General features: G+C 56.8%; 1 protein-coding gene across 1 annotated transcript; it reads left to right on the plus strand.

Annotated features, from left to right (window-relative positions):
- The first annotated feature begins 341 nt into the window (after positions 1-341).
- On the plus strand, positions 342-7,862 carry SLC30A3 (solute carrier family 30 member 3). The gene is given in 9 exon segments (XM_032849565.1): positions 342-436; positions 4,040-4,221; positions 4,698-4,844; positions 4,940-5,093; positions 5,664-5,688; positions 5,690-5,863; positions 6,116-6,221; positions 6,480-6,614; positions 7,541-7,862. Coding segments are annotated over 9 exon segments (1,167 nt in total). The 3' UTR covers positions 7,690-7,862.
- The last annotated feature ends 6,484 nt before the right edge of the window (positions 7,863-14,346 follow it).

Raw genomic sequence — 14,346 nt, forward strand, 5'->3', positions numbered from 1 at the left:
GGGGCGCAGAGGGCTCCCGTCGCCCACACCTGGCTCTGCACTGGGAAATGGGGCTTTGGCTACGGGGGCGGGGCTCTAGGGGCGGGGCTTAGGCGTGGGGGAGAGACCCGAGAGCCTGGAGGCGGGGCTTGGGGAGCTCGCCCCACGCGGGGCGGGGCTCCAAAGGCCGCGGGATCTGCAGTTCGGACTCCCCGCGACACAGTCGCTGCAGTTCCCTCTACTCTGGTGGCCCCGCGGCCCTGCGGGGAGTCCGGGGGTCGGCTGGCCGCTCGGACTTGGTGCAGGGCCGGCCCCGCCTCTCCCTTCCACGGTGGGGCCTGGACGGTTGGGGCCGCGGTGACATGGAGTCCTCTCCTGCCACGGGGGGATCGGAGACCACTCGCCTGGTGAGCCCCCGGGACCGCGGCAGCGCCGGTGGCGGCCTGCGCTTGAAGAGGTAGGACAGACCTGGGCTGGTCCTCAGCTCGGGGGCGCCACCCTCATGCCATCCGTCCATTTCGTTGTCTCCCCCGGCGTGGCCCCGGCTGGCCGCCCCAACGCCCCGAAAGTCCCGCGGCTTCGCGGCGCCCGGCTCTGTCCTCTCCGGCCACACCGCCAGAACCGACCCCGACCCTCCCAGCAGTCCGCTATGCCTCCTCCCAGCCACACTCTTTTTCTCGGTCCCGCAACACGGCTCCCCGGCCCGTCCCCCAAGCCTCCGGACCCCTCTGCCGCCCTCGCCGCATCCGACTTCCCCGCGAGCAACTGCCCCTCCGTCGGGCCGGAATCCACGCCTGGTGCCCCGAAGTCCGCATTGCTCCAGCGCCCTGGCAGTGGGAGCATCTCGCCGCCCAGGCTTCGGAGCCCCAGCTACAGGCCCCTGGCCCTTCCCTCTGTGCGCGCGGGCTCGGAGCGCCCCCTCCAGCCACCGCCAGCTGTGCGCACCCGGGCCGAAGATGGGCCCGGGCTCCACGGCGGTTCTTCCGGGCCCCTGGGGGGCGGCGGCCGCTGGGAAGCGAGGGGGTGGCAGGGAAGGAGCAGGTGCGGTCTGGGCGGCAGGGGGTATTCCCGGCTCCGCACAGACGGGGCCGGGGGCGGCGAGGTGTGAAATGAGGCGCGCGGAGCGGCGGGGACAGCGGGCCGGGGGCGGCGGGAGAACCTCCTCCGCGTCCCGCCGGCCTCCCGCGCCCGGCGCCCGCCGGGTCCCTCGGAGCGGCCGCGCCAGGCCCATCCTGGCCACCTCGCTGGCCATTTTGTCTGTTGGCTGACCGTCCGTTTGTCTCGGAAATTTGACAGGCTCCCTGGCTTTTTCTCTTTCTTCATTTCTCCCAATCGTTTTGTTTCCCTCCGAGCACCTTTCCCTTTGTCTCTGATGATGTGGTGCCTCTCTCGCTCTTTCCCTGGATGGGGGCCGTAAACCTGGGTGGGTGGGGGAGTGGATGAACAGAAGGGAGGACAGACTTCCCGTCTGACTCCTTCCTGCCGGGGACTGCAGACGTGGGCTGCTGTGGAGGCTCCAGCCCAGGCCCTGGCTCTCTTCACATATCCTTTTGACTCTGCTTCAGGTCCTGGTCCCCTCCCCACACTTCATCTCTACCCGCTCAATACTACTTGTTTGTTGGGGTTTCAGAGGCCAGGGAGAGAAAACTGCCTTTCCTTCTCTCTAAACAACATGTAGCCCCCCACCCACATACACACCCACCGGCACCAACAATGAGGCTTTTTAAAAAATGTTTGTTTTGTTTTTTTAAAGTAGACTCCAAGCCCAATGTGGAGCTTGAACTCATGACCCTGAGATTAAGAGTCCCATGCTCCACCAACTGAGCCAGCCAGGCACCCCAACAATGAGGTTTCTTTAGTGCCCAATTCATGCAGGACAAAAGGGAGCAGCCTGTTGATGGCTGGCTACCTTGATGACTGGCTACTCTGTTCCTTGTGAAAAAAGGCATCTTGCCCATTGCCCCAAAGCTACGCAGCCTCTGCTTGCTATCCAGACCTGCATCTCTGACTCCCGGCTCATTTTCAGTCTCATATGACCATTAGTCACCAAATCCTGCAGTATTTTCTGAAAGAGGCTCTTCCCTAACCTACCTGCCCCTCCTTTGAAATCTGGTGCATGGAATTTGTGGCCGGTCTATTCTGGACCCTTCCATCTCCTCTCTTCTCCCTCTCCAGACTAATATACATCAGCAAGGTCATCTCAGGGCTTGAGAAAGATATGTGAAATCAATCAGTGTATCTCCCTTGGTGTTCCTTTGAGCCCTCACTTTCCTCCTCAGCCCTTGCCCTGGCTCCTGACACTTAAAATTCCTAGCCACTTATTTTGTCATTGACATCTCATGTGTCTAGAGCCCCCTTCTTCACCTAGGTCTCATGTTAAACATCTCTTCCTCTGTGAAGTTGTCCTCACCCCCATCCCAGGTGGTCACTCCCTCCCTGGTGCTCCAAAGTCCCTCATTCATAATCCTCCCGGCCCCAGCCTCTCCTTGCCTAGTAAGTCATTTGTGACATATCTTTCTGGGTTTCACTATGTGCACCCTGCCTGCCACCTGAGTCCCAGGCACCCAACTATGTGTATACCTCATTGAAGAATGAGGATGGGTTTCAAAGCCACCCTCATCTCGCTGTATCCTCGGCAAACACACCCAGCATCTCATCATCATACACATTGAGATTCTAAGTCTTGGAAGAACATTCCAAGAATTAAATCTACCTGCCAGCACTCGAATCTTCCCTGCAGGCACCAAATGTGCCCCCACCTCCCTCACACCTCAATTCACCCACTTGGCAGAGCTTTTCTCAGCCAGAAGGCTCCAGGCCTCCTTCCTCAATTTACTGCTGTGACCACGTTTCTATCTGGAGCCTTCAATTTTTCACTCATGGGTATTCTTGTCACACTTCCATGAGTATTTCTAAGACTGTATTTTCTATTTAGGTCCTTTCTTTGTTCTATGGGAGGTTCCGGCTTTGCCGGGGTTCAGGTTGGTAGTCATGGGGGTAGGAATGGGGCCAGCATGAGCCTAAAACTCAGCCTGAGCTCAGTCTCTGGCATCCCAGGTGAGGCTCCAGCCCCACTCATGTATTGAAGGAGGCTTACGGTACCATACAGATAAAGTGGCCTCCGCTGGGTGCTTACGATCGGCCCAGGGTCCAGCGAACATGAGGCAGCCTCCAGATCCACTGCTCCTACCACTGCCTCCCCAGCCATGCAGTCGGCGCTTCATCCTCCCCGTGACAACCCCAGCTCTGGGATCTGGGACCCCTGACTTTTTGGGTCCCAACATTCCACTCCTCTCTTAAATGGCCACGTTTCAACAGCATGTCTAGATAGGATAGGGGAAGGACCTGGAATGGAGGCACAGGGAGATGGATCTGGGAGGGAGACACTAAGGCCAGGATCCCGTGCTCACCCTTTGACAACACCTTCCCTTCATCTTCTGCCTAGCATGTTCACCCCGTCTTTACCCGAACCCTCCGCTTCCTTCCAGACCCTTCTCATGGTGCCCCCTTCAGTTTCCCTGATTTCACTGCAATTCATCTACTCTATCCTCCGAGCCCTGAGAGCATTTTGTTTTATGGCAATAGCTACTCTCCTGCTACATATCACAGCGCCTAGGTACACCTTTGTCTTGCTCACCAGAAGCTCCCAGAGGTCAGCAAGATCCTGCTCATTTTGTATTCTTTCTGGTGCCTATCCACGCATTATGGTGGCATCTACTCTCTACCATGAACTAGCTGTGCAGCATCCATATGTCCTCTCTGAGCCTCATACTTGTAATTTCTGTAAAAAGCATCAGACTAGACCATCTCTATGGTGCTTCCGAGCTGTGGAGTTTCATGGCTCTGTATATGAAAGGAGAAGGAATCTGAGCTGTTTAGCCCCATCTCTCACGTGGCCCTCTGTCCCCAAGGCTCCCAAGTTTGGCCAGGCCTTGGGATGGACAGAGCAAGTGTCGGGCCACAGCTGATGAAGCCCATCTAGCAGGACTGGGGACGTGGGAGTGAGGAACAGGTGAGCCCACGGCCAAGCCCCAGGCTGAATGGTGCTGCCCCGCTGCAGTCTCTTCACAGAGACCTCGGAGCCCCTCCCCGAGGAACCCAAACCTGTGGAGATGCCCTTCCACCACTGCCACCGGGACCCCCTGCCGCAGCCCGGGCTCACCCCCGAGAGGCTGCAGGCGCAGAAGCAGCTGGGCGCCGCCTGTGCCGTGTGCTGCGTCTTCATGGCTGGGGAGGTGGTCGGTAAGTCGGGGAGCGGCTCCGCCAACCCCACCCGCCTAACCCCTGCCCAAGCCACTCTCCACCCAGAGCCCCAGCAAGGTTCATGGAGGGGTGGGGCAGGGGGAGATGAGGAGAGTGGGGTGGTGTCAGTGGGCGTGTGGGTGCCCAGGACTCAGGAAGTGGGAGAGGGCGGACGACGGCACCTTCAAGCCCAGGGCTGGGGCCGAGGGCTAGGGCTGGCTTCTCAGCATTAGCTAGTCTTTCAAAAGTCCCATTTTCTTGATAGTAAAATGTGTCCTTATAGAAAATCTAGAAAATGTGGATGAGTGAAAAGAAGCCGATAATCGCCCCTCCTGTAATCCCATCGCTTTGGGACGCCACCACACTCGCTTTGGGGCACGGGTCCCCCTGGTCTCCTTCCCTGCTTCTCCACACGCTGCCACAGTGCCTGCCGCTTCCTAACCAGACCCAGACTGTGCCCTGCTTTACCCTTGCAGGGGGGTATCTGGCTCACAGCCTGGCCATTATGACCGACGCAGCCCACCTGCTGGCCGATGTGGGCAGCATGATAGGCAGCCTCTTCTCCCTCTGGCTCTCTACCCGGCCAGCCACCCGCACCATGACCTTTGGCTGGCACCGCTCAGGTAAGGCCCCGCATGACCCCGTGAGCCTCTCCTCTCACCAGAAGGTACCTCCCAGCGTCCCGGGCAGGTCTCTGATAGCTCGTCTCCCTCTGCAGAGACTCTGGGAGCCTTGGCCTCTGTGGTCTCCCTCTGGATGGTCACCGGCATCCTCCTGTACCTGGCCTTCATCCGCCTGCTGCACAGCGACTACCACATTGAGGGGGGCGCCATGCTGCTGACCGCCAGCATCGCTGTCTGTGCCAACCTGCTGTACGTCCGTAGGGAGTGGTGCCCCGGGGGCCTCAGGGCGAGGGGTGCTCCTCCGGGGGTGGGGGGAGAGCTGGCTCTCTCCACGCCCCGAAAGGCACGCAACGGGCACACACAGTTCTCCCCTGTCAGCTACCCTAGGGCTGCCTGAGGACAGACGGGAGAAAGACCTGGAATCCAGAGCCAGCAGACATTTCCTGGGGCCACTTTGCTGCGGGCTGTCATCAACAGTGTCTCATTTGAGGCCCCCCCCCCACCAATGAGGTAGACAGTATCGGCCCTAGTGTACAGTTAAGGACACAGGACCCAGGAGGTGGCCAGGGGTCTTGCTCAGGTGTAAGTCACCGTGGCAGGATCTGAAGGCATGTCTCTAGCACCAAGTACGGTGTTTTCCCCCCCAGCCTGCACGATCTGTGTCCCTCGGCCAATGCTGTCTTCTTCCCGGGGCTGGGAAAGGAGGGAGGAAACAGGTGGAGAAAGGGCTCCCAGGGAGGTGAGGTGGAGAGACTCGGCAAGAGGGCAGAGAGGCCGGGAACAGGTCAGTTGGGCTGAGCTGCTCTGCTTCCCCCTCAGAATGGCCTTTGTGCTGCACCAGGCCGGGCCCCCCCCACAGCCATGGGTCTAGGGGGGCAGAATATGCACCGCTGGAGGAAGGGCCGGGGGAGCCCCTGCCCTTGGGGAACACGAGCGTCCGGGCAGCCTTTGTGCATGTGCTGGGGGACCTCCTGCAGAGCCTTGGGGTCCTGGCCGCCTCTGTCCTCATCTACTTCAAGGTACTGTGCGCGCAGGCCTGCCCCAGCCTTCATCCCCCAGCTCCGCACCCTGCCCCCCTCCTTGCCCCCTTGGTCTCCCTCCCCCACCCCCGCCAGCTCCCAGCTCCCCAGAACTCCTGGCTCTCGGGGCATGGTACCTTTCCCCTTAGCAGGGCTCTCGGGGGCCTCTCAGGTCCTGTTTGTCCAAGACACCCCTAGGTCTTCCCCTGGAGGATTCCTGTTTCCTGGGCTTGGAATTCTCTCTCTCTCTAGCCTCAGTACAAGGCAGCTGACCCCATCAGCACCTTCCTCTTCTCCATCTGTGCCCTTGGATCCACGGCTCCCACCCTCCGAGATGTCCTCCGTGTCCTCATGGAAGGTAAATCAGATGCCACCGCTCCCCACCTGGGGCCCTCTCTGACCTCACTCCAGCTCTGGACCTCGTCTCTTCTCTCAAGAGAGTGTCGGGAGAAGGCCTGGGTCCTGGGTCTATTGCTGGGAGGAGGATTCAGGCCCAGGGTGAATTGTGGGGGTTGACGCTGAGCGGATACAGGGTGGGGGAGGTAGGGTCTGGTGAGGGGCCACCTCTGCGCTGGAGTGGCCTTGGCAGTAAGGCGTGGCCGGTCGCTGCTTGCAGGTTCCCCCCGAAGTGTGGGGTTTGAGCCTGTGCGGGACACGCTGTTGTCCGTGCCGGGAGTCCGGGCAACTCATGAGCTGCACCTGTGGTCCCTTACGCTTACTTACCACGTTGCCTCTGCACACCTGGCCATTGGTGAGTCCATACTGGCCCTAACCAGTTCCCTCCTAGAAATATACCACCTCCTGGTCCCCCCTGGCCCCTGACTGCCCCAGCCCGGCTCCCTCTTCCAAACCTAGAAAGAGAGTCTGAACTGCTGGGATTGCCATGCCAGCTCTCTTTCTTGCTCTCTCTCTCACACATGTGTGCATGCTGGAGACAAAGCACCCTGGACAGGGTGTTGGGGTCGGGGTTCGCCCTCTCTGAAGTAGTGCAGAGAGCCAACAACCCTTTAAAAGATCACTAGTACCAGGTGGTCTAGCCACGGGGCACAGTTAGGTAAGGGGTGACCGTGGGGTATCACGGAACTGTTCAGACTGATGATGATGAGCTCTGTGTGGCAACTAGGGAAAATGTTGATGGTATAATGCTAAGAGAAAAAAGCTGAATGTAAAATTATATCTACATTATGATTCAACTATTAAAAATATATATGGTGACTCACAAGCTGACAAGGGATTTTTGAGTTTCTTCCAGATGCAAGAAGCAATCAGAGACATGCAATTTGGATGCCAAAAATATTATACTTTGTGGGATAGTGGAGGGTAACTCTAGAGGGACAATGGGAGAAAATAGTTAACATCTAGATTGTCTTGGAGACTTGGGTGCTGTGGCTGCAGACACGTACAGCTGTCTATGGACAGTCAAAGAGCAGAAGAGAATAGAAAAATAAGAATAGTCTGGCGTGTTAGCGGGGTGGCCTGGTTGAGTGAGTCTCTCCAGCCTTTTCTTTGGCATTTTTATGCTGTTCATACAATACAGAAAGAAAAGAAATCTCCTTGCGCAAGCCTGGTTTTAATGGTGTGCAAGCCCTGGGGTCCCCCTGCGCCCTTCCTTATCTTGGCCCCTGCCCGGCTCCCGACTCCCCTGGGCACCTGCTGCCTCTTATCACTCTCCCACAGACTCCACGGCCGACCCTGAAGCTGTCCTGGCTGAGGCCGCGTCGCAGCTCCACTCCCGGTTCGGGTTCTCCAGCTGTACCCTGCAGGTTGAGCGGTACCAGCCCGAGATGGCCCAGTGCCTGCGCTGCCGGGAGCCCCCCCAAGCCTGAGCCGAGGCCCCGCCCTCGCCCCACTGCCAGGCCCTGGCTCAGGCCCGGACTCTCAGTACCTGCCTCCCTTCTCTCAGCAGAAGGGACAGAGCCGGGCGCACCCCTTCCTCTCTTCCTCCTTCCACCTGCCCACTCCCTAGCCCCCAGCCCCGGTGGGCAAGACCAAAGTGTGGGGGGGGGGCGGGAAGGGGGCGGGCGGAATGGGAATCAATCCGTGGGGGTTTGTAGAAGTCCCTTGGTCCCCCCCTCCCTATGGTTTGGGGAGCACAAGCGTCCTTTCCATGCAGTTCATTTGTCTGTGTGGCAGGTTGGCTGTCTGGCTGGGGGCATCTGCCTGTCTGTGTGCTGTTGGTGTGCCTATGCCTGGGGGAGGTCAGCAGGGGCCCCCTCCCCACGTGGCCCTCGCTCTGTCTATGCAGGAGCCCCAAAGCCCGCACTTTGTGTGTTCTAGCCCTGTGGTTTTGTCTCAGTGTGTGTGTGTGTGTTTCTTGGTGCTGTGGCCTGTGTGTCTCTGTGCCTATGTGGCTGTGCTATAGTCTCTCTGAGTCTGCACCATCCATGTGTCCTTTTGAGGGGAGTCTATCTGTCCATCCCTCTGTTGGTGCTGTGCCCTCGGCTAGAGAGGGAGGACTCCTCCGCAGCTCCACCAATAAACTTGTGTTCCCGGCAGCTTTCAGTCCCTGTACTGACTTGTCAGGAGGGGAAAGGAGGGTCATGCAGCCAGAGTGAACTTCCACAGCCCTCCTACCTCCTACCCAGCCCCTCCCCTCCCCTCAAATATCCATGCCCATGTGGGCCAAACCCCACGAGTCCCTTTATTACCTTCCCCTACTCCACACCCTGGGTCTCTGGCTCAGGGAGAGCCCCCACGTGCTCTGGGCTTGGCTGCAGGAGGAAGCTGGAAGACAAGGAGCCAACGGATCCTGGAGAGTCATTCCTAAAGACTCCTGCAGGCTGTCGTGGCCTCAGGCTTAGTCCCGTTGCGGGAGAGTGCTTGTACCACATGCTGACGTGGGCCTGGTTTCCAGGCTGTGTCAGGTGTCAGGGGGAGGGTCCTCCCACCCTGGCTGACAGCAGCAACCCCAAGGCCAGTTTTGGGCTGTGGACACCAAGGACCTCTTTTGCCACATTATTCCCCCTTTGCCTTTAAGAATCATCTATTTTGACAGATTTAGTCTTTATAAACCAGATTTAAGGGATTATTGTTATTATTCAGGAATCCCTTAAACTTAAGGAATTGTAGATTTTCTCTTTCAAGAAATCAGACTCTTTTTGATTTTAGAGCTAGTGCTTTGGATCAGCCGAGTTCACGGGCCTTACCATCCTAGACGGATATAATTCCAGACGGAAGCAAAGACATGAGCATATTCACTAGTCCGTGCACACTACTACAAGGCTTTCCTTTGCACGAGGGAAGAATCTTTATCATAAGATGATCTTTTAAAAATTATTATAAAAGCAATATATGCTTGCTTTAAGAGTCCAACAAAGGAAAAGTATATAAAGTAGAAAGTGAGTGTTTTGCCTATTCTACTGTCCCAGAAGTAACTGCTATTCATAGTTTGGAGTCTCTCTGCCCATGTTTTTATATATGTACAAACAGTTCTGTATAACATAAATGGGATCGCTTTATAGGTTGAGCTCATGTAACCTGCTTTTAGGATTCAAGCATGCATCCTGGATGCAGCTTCCCAGGTCAATTACACATAGATTTCATGGCTCTGTGTAAGGTGAAGCTGAAAATAAGCCTCCCTACTCTGGTCTCCAGCTGGTCTCCCCCACTCTGGTCTCCCCCTCCCCCCAAGGCTGGGTGAGTCTCGGCTGGCTGGCTGGCTGGCCGGCCAGCCAGCCTGAGTCAGGCGTGGGAGGCTGGGCTGAGGTGAAGGGCTGGCAGTCCATCAGAGTCGGTGTCGGTGCCGCTGAGGCTGCCCCAGCTGCTCTCCATGCTTTGCTAGTTCCTGATACTTTCTCATTTTACGACTCATTGATTATCGGCCCCAAGCAAAGACCAGTTGGGGGTTGGGAAGAGGGAGGAAGGGGAGGGTGGGGAAAATGAGGATGAGATTTCTCACCCTATGACCAGCCTGAAGCTGCAGCCCCCGCTCTTTATGGCAGCGCTGGGTCCCTTTGCAGGGGAGAGGAAAACGGGGTTCAGGGCGGAATGAGACTTCACAGAGGATGCCGTCCATCTCTGCCCCACACCCTGGCAAGATGAGGAAGCGGAAGCTAAAGTTCAGAGAAGGAAAAGGACTTCCCCAAGGTGACCCAGCAAAGGACAGGGGCAGGAGCAGAGCCACAGTTCTTACTCCCACTCAGGCCTCTTGGAAGCTCCTGCCCAGTTGAATTTCTCAGTAAACCTTTGCTCTGCTTTTTCAGCAACGTCGTCACTGGCATGGCAGGACCTGGGGCTCTGGACTCAGGCTTCTTGGTTCTGCCGTGGCCTTCTATTAATACACCGGTCACTTTAACCTTTCTGTTTTCCTAATTATAAAAAGAAGGATTACATAGCACTGTGGGTGTGAATGTGCCTGGTACATAGAGGGCATGCGGGAATAGGTTCTCTTGGGCAGAATCCAGGACGCAGGGGAGAGCTTTCAGGGGAACAGGGTGACCCAGCACCCAATAGGGACAGGGGTCCACATTTACTGAGCTTACACTGGTGCAAGGCGCCCTAGACGGTTTTACCTGCGCTTTACAGATGGAGAAACTGAGGCATGCCCAAGGTCATGCAGCTAATCACCGTCAGGGTTGAGATGCAGACTCCATTCTGGCTGCTCAAAACCCCCAGCCCGTGTACACACCACCCCCTCTTTCCACCCATCTCGCGCCTTCAGGCTTTGCTCAGTCAGGGACTGGGGAGGATGGAAGGTTCAGGAGCATTCGCCCTCATTCACAGAGCGCTCTCCCGGGAGTTCAGGAAATCCTTATCTGCTGGAGCGGCCGCTTCCCCCCCATTATCGCCCCAACCCACCACCACTTGCTTATCCAGAAGGTCCTTTCCTCTCGGTGCCCTTCCCAGATGATAAAATATGTGGTGGAGGGTGAGGTGAGGAAAAAGGGCTGGCGGGGAGGGGAAGGCAGGGAAGGCCGGAGCTGAGAGCAAAGCAGGGGACGGACCCATCCATCAGCCCAGTCCTGGCAGCTCCTTACACAGCTGGTTAACCAGGGGATGGGAGCGGGGAGGGCCGCCTGTGGGGCAGACAGGGACCAGAGAAAGATGGGGTGGACAGGGGGGAGGAGGGGACAGGCCGGTCACGCGGAGAGGGCAGTCGTCGGAGTGTTCGAGGGAGACGTGAGACAGGGAGCAGACGGAAAAGCCAGAAGCGGGGGGTGTGGCTACGGGGAGGGGGCGTGGGGACATCGGGGCAGAAGGGCAGGCCCCGCCCCGCCTCGCTGCGGGGCTCACCTGAGGCCGGCCGGCCGGGGCGGGGCTGCACCTCCGGGTCCAGGCGCGAGACTGCGGACTGGGGGAACAGCCTGTCTGGGGCCAGGAGGAAGCGTGATAAATTGGTGTCCTCCTCCCTCTGGTGACCCTGGGGACTTCTCAGGAACTTCAGTGGGCTGGGAGCCGGGCCCCGCCGGCGCATCCGAGGGGAAGCAGCGCCCCCTGAGGCCCACGCCGTGATAGCAGCAGAGGCGGCCGGAGGCTCCAGAGGATGGCTCAGGACCGAGGCTGGGTGGGAAGAGCCCTGGCCCTGTTCCAGACAAATTCCAACAACCCTGGGGAGAGCTGCATTTAGGGAGTTCCCTTTGTACCTGAAGGACTCTTTGTCCCCAACTTGGGCGTTCCCAGGGCCTCTCCGTCCCTGCTTTGAGCATCAGGGCCATCCCATCCCCACCTGGCCAGTACATTCCAAGGGGTGCTGGGCAGTGGGGCAGAGTCTGAGGCGCTCACAAATGGTCCTACAAAGTGGGCCCTGTAGCTAGGTCCAGTGGGAGAAAGTTGGCGGTGAGAAGGCGCAGGAAGAGGGGGCCCAGGGTGGCCAGAGCCTATGCCCCTCTCTCTCTCACCCCCCACTCCCCACCCACTCTCTGCCCCAGCCCCGCTCCCTGTTCTCTGGCTTACGGCATCCTGCAGCCCCAGGAAGCAGCCCTCTCTGGTCCTGGAGAAGCTCACTCAGAGGGTCGCCTCCTTGTCAGGGCTGACACTCTACCCTCGGCCCCAGTGTGGTGCCACCATGGTGGCACCTCAGGAAGGGCACATCTCAGGGCCACTCATGGGCTATTCCCCTCCTCCCCTCCTGCACCAGAACTTCCACTCCCTGTGGGAGACTTTCTGGTCAATTTCCAAGTGGGTGCCTCCGGATGGGAGAGAAGGAAAGTGCAGCCATCAGCGCCATCTCCCACCCTAGCTTTGTACTATGCTTCTAGGGGGAGCTGTAGGTTCCTTGTACAGGACGGTTTCCATTCTTAAAGGGAAACAAAAGCTTCCCAGAATAGAGCAGGAAAGTGCTGTGTAGGGGACCTCCAGGGGCACCCCTTCTGAGTTTTGCTCTCTGGTTTGGTGCTGTGCACCTGGTCCCAGGGATTACTGCCTGACTTTCTCTCTGACCCTAACAGTCTGAACATTCAATTCCACTCCCTTGTTCTCTTTGGCTCAATCAAGACAGACTATAAATTTTAAGAGGACTGAAGCCAAATACCTAAGGAGAAACAAAATGGAACCAAACCCAGGAACAAAAAGACAGAGCTCACCAAAACAAGCAGGTTTCAGGCCCTACACTAGCAAACTTGCTTTTCCTTGGCTCAGAGATTGCCTCCCTGTTCCCCTCTGCCCTGCCCACCTGCTGCACGGGAGGAGAGTTTGGTTCAGGACTCGGTCACACAGGACTTCTGGGAAGCACAGGGATGGGTGAGATTGCTCCGCAAATCACACGCTCCTGGAGGGAAGAAAGCACTGCTTTCCTCATGTTTGCCTGGCACTTAGCAGATGCTCAGTAATGACTATTGGTGAAGGAATGAATGGATGAAAAGATGGTAAAAGAATGGGAGTGGGGTCATGCAAAGCCTATAAAGTACCATTTTTTTAAAGATTTTATTTATTTATTTGTCAGAGAGAGAGAGCACAGGCAGGGGGAGCAGCAGGCAGAGGGAGAAGCAGGCTCCCCATGGAGCAAGGAGCCTGAAATGAGACTCGATCCCAGCACCATGGGATCATGACCTGAGCTGAAGACAGATGCCCAACTGAATGAGCCACCCAGGCTTCCCAAGTGCCATCTTTGTCTTTGCGATTTTAAGTGATCTCTACACCCAACATGGGGCTCGAACTTACAGTTCTGAGATCAAGAGTCGCATGCTCTACCAACTGAGCCAGCCAGGTACCCGAGTAAGGTGCCATCTTGGTCCCCAGGCTCCCGCCCGTAGGCCAAGGAGCCAGTGCTTCACAAGCTGACTCAGCAGGGCAAATCTGCAGCAGCATTTTGTGGTAACTAACCAGATGCTTCTCTAGGAGGAAGTAATTGATATTGCTGGAGTTCCGCATGATGGGTGACACGCCTATCCGCCTATCCCCTGGTCCTGCCCCGGGCATTGTTTGCCCACCCCTACCACAAGATCATGTTGTCTATCTCCCCATAGAGCCCCACTCGGTGACCCTTTTATTATTCTCCTGAGGATCCCTCACAGCTTTCCCAGCCTTTTCAGGACTCTCTCTGGTCTTAATGCCACACCCAATTTTTTCCTTGCCTCTTGGCAAATGACCTCAGCTTCTAGACCACCGGTCCCTCACGAAGCCCGTGAAATGTGGTGTCTACCTTATAGCCACAAAGCATCAGAGTAACTACCGTGACCAAGTCCCCGCCTCAGACTTCATTCTCTTTGACCTGCTGCAGGATCTCAGCTCCTGACACCTTGCCCCAGACCTCACACACCTACAACTCTGGGACCCCGGATGTCTTTCTTTGGAGCTCCCCTCCCCCGCCTTTCTGAGATTCTGCTCATTTCTCGTTGCTCTCATTCTCTTGGTGAACTGGTACAGAGGTACATGTTTGAAGAGTTTTGATTATCTTTATTTTTCATTGTTTTATTTATTATTTGTGAGAGCAAGGGAGAGAGAGCTCATGAGAGCACAAGAGCAGGGGGGAGGGGCAGAGAAGCAGACTCCCCGCTGAGCGGGATCTGGGCTCCGGACCCAAGCCAAAGGCAGACACTTAACCAACAGGGCCACCCAGGCACCTCCTTGTTATTTGATATTAATGATTCAGTTAACAATGTTTACTGAGCCCCTGCTATGGGCTCGATAATTTTCTTGGTGCTTAGGATGTATTAGTGAATAATGTCCCTTACATAATCACATATATATCTCGTTCCATGTTACCTAGCTCCATTATCTACATGACATCTCCATATATGTCCCCCGGCAGCTAAAAAGTATCATGCCCAAACACAATCCGTCCTTCTCTATCCCAGACAGACTCTCCCATCTTCCTCAGCCCTCATTCTCCCAAACTCAAGGTCCCATGCCATGGAGTCATTTTTTTTTAGACTTTTGTATTCTTAGTATTTTCCCATTTCCTAACATCCCTTCCTGCCTCATAGTCCAGACCTCTTTCATCCGTCATCTGCATTTAGTACAGCAACGTCCTAATTGGCTTCCCTGATGGTGTGATGGCTCCCATCCCCCATCTCTCCCAGATGCTGCTGTGCAGTTAGGCTTCC

This window comes from Lontra canadensis, unplaced genomic scaffold (assembly GCF_010015895.1).
Source record: "Lontra canadensis isolate GAN:19392208 unplaced genomic scaffold, GSC_riverotter_1.0 scaffold232, whole genome shotgun sequence".
NCBI lineage: Eukaryota > Metazoa > Chordata > Mammalia > Carnivora > Mustelidae > Lontra > Lontra canadensis.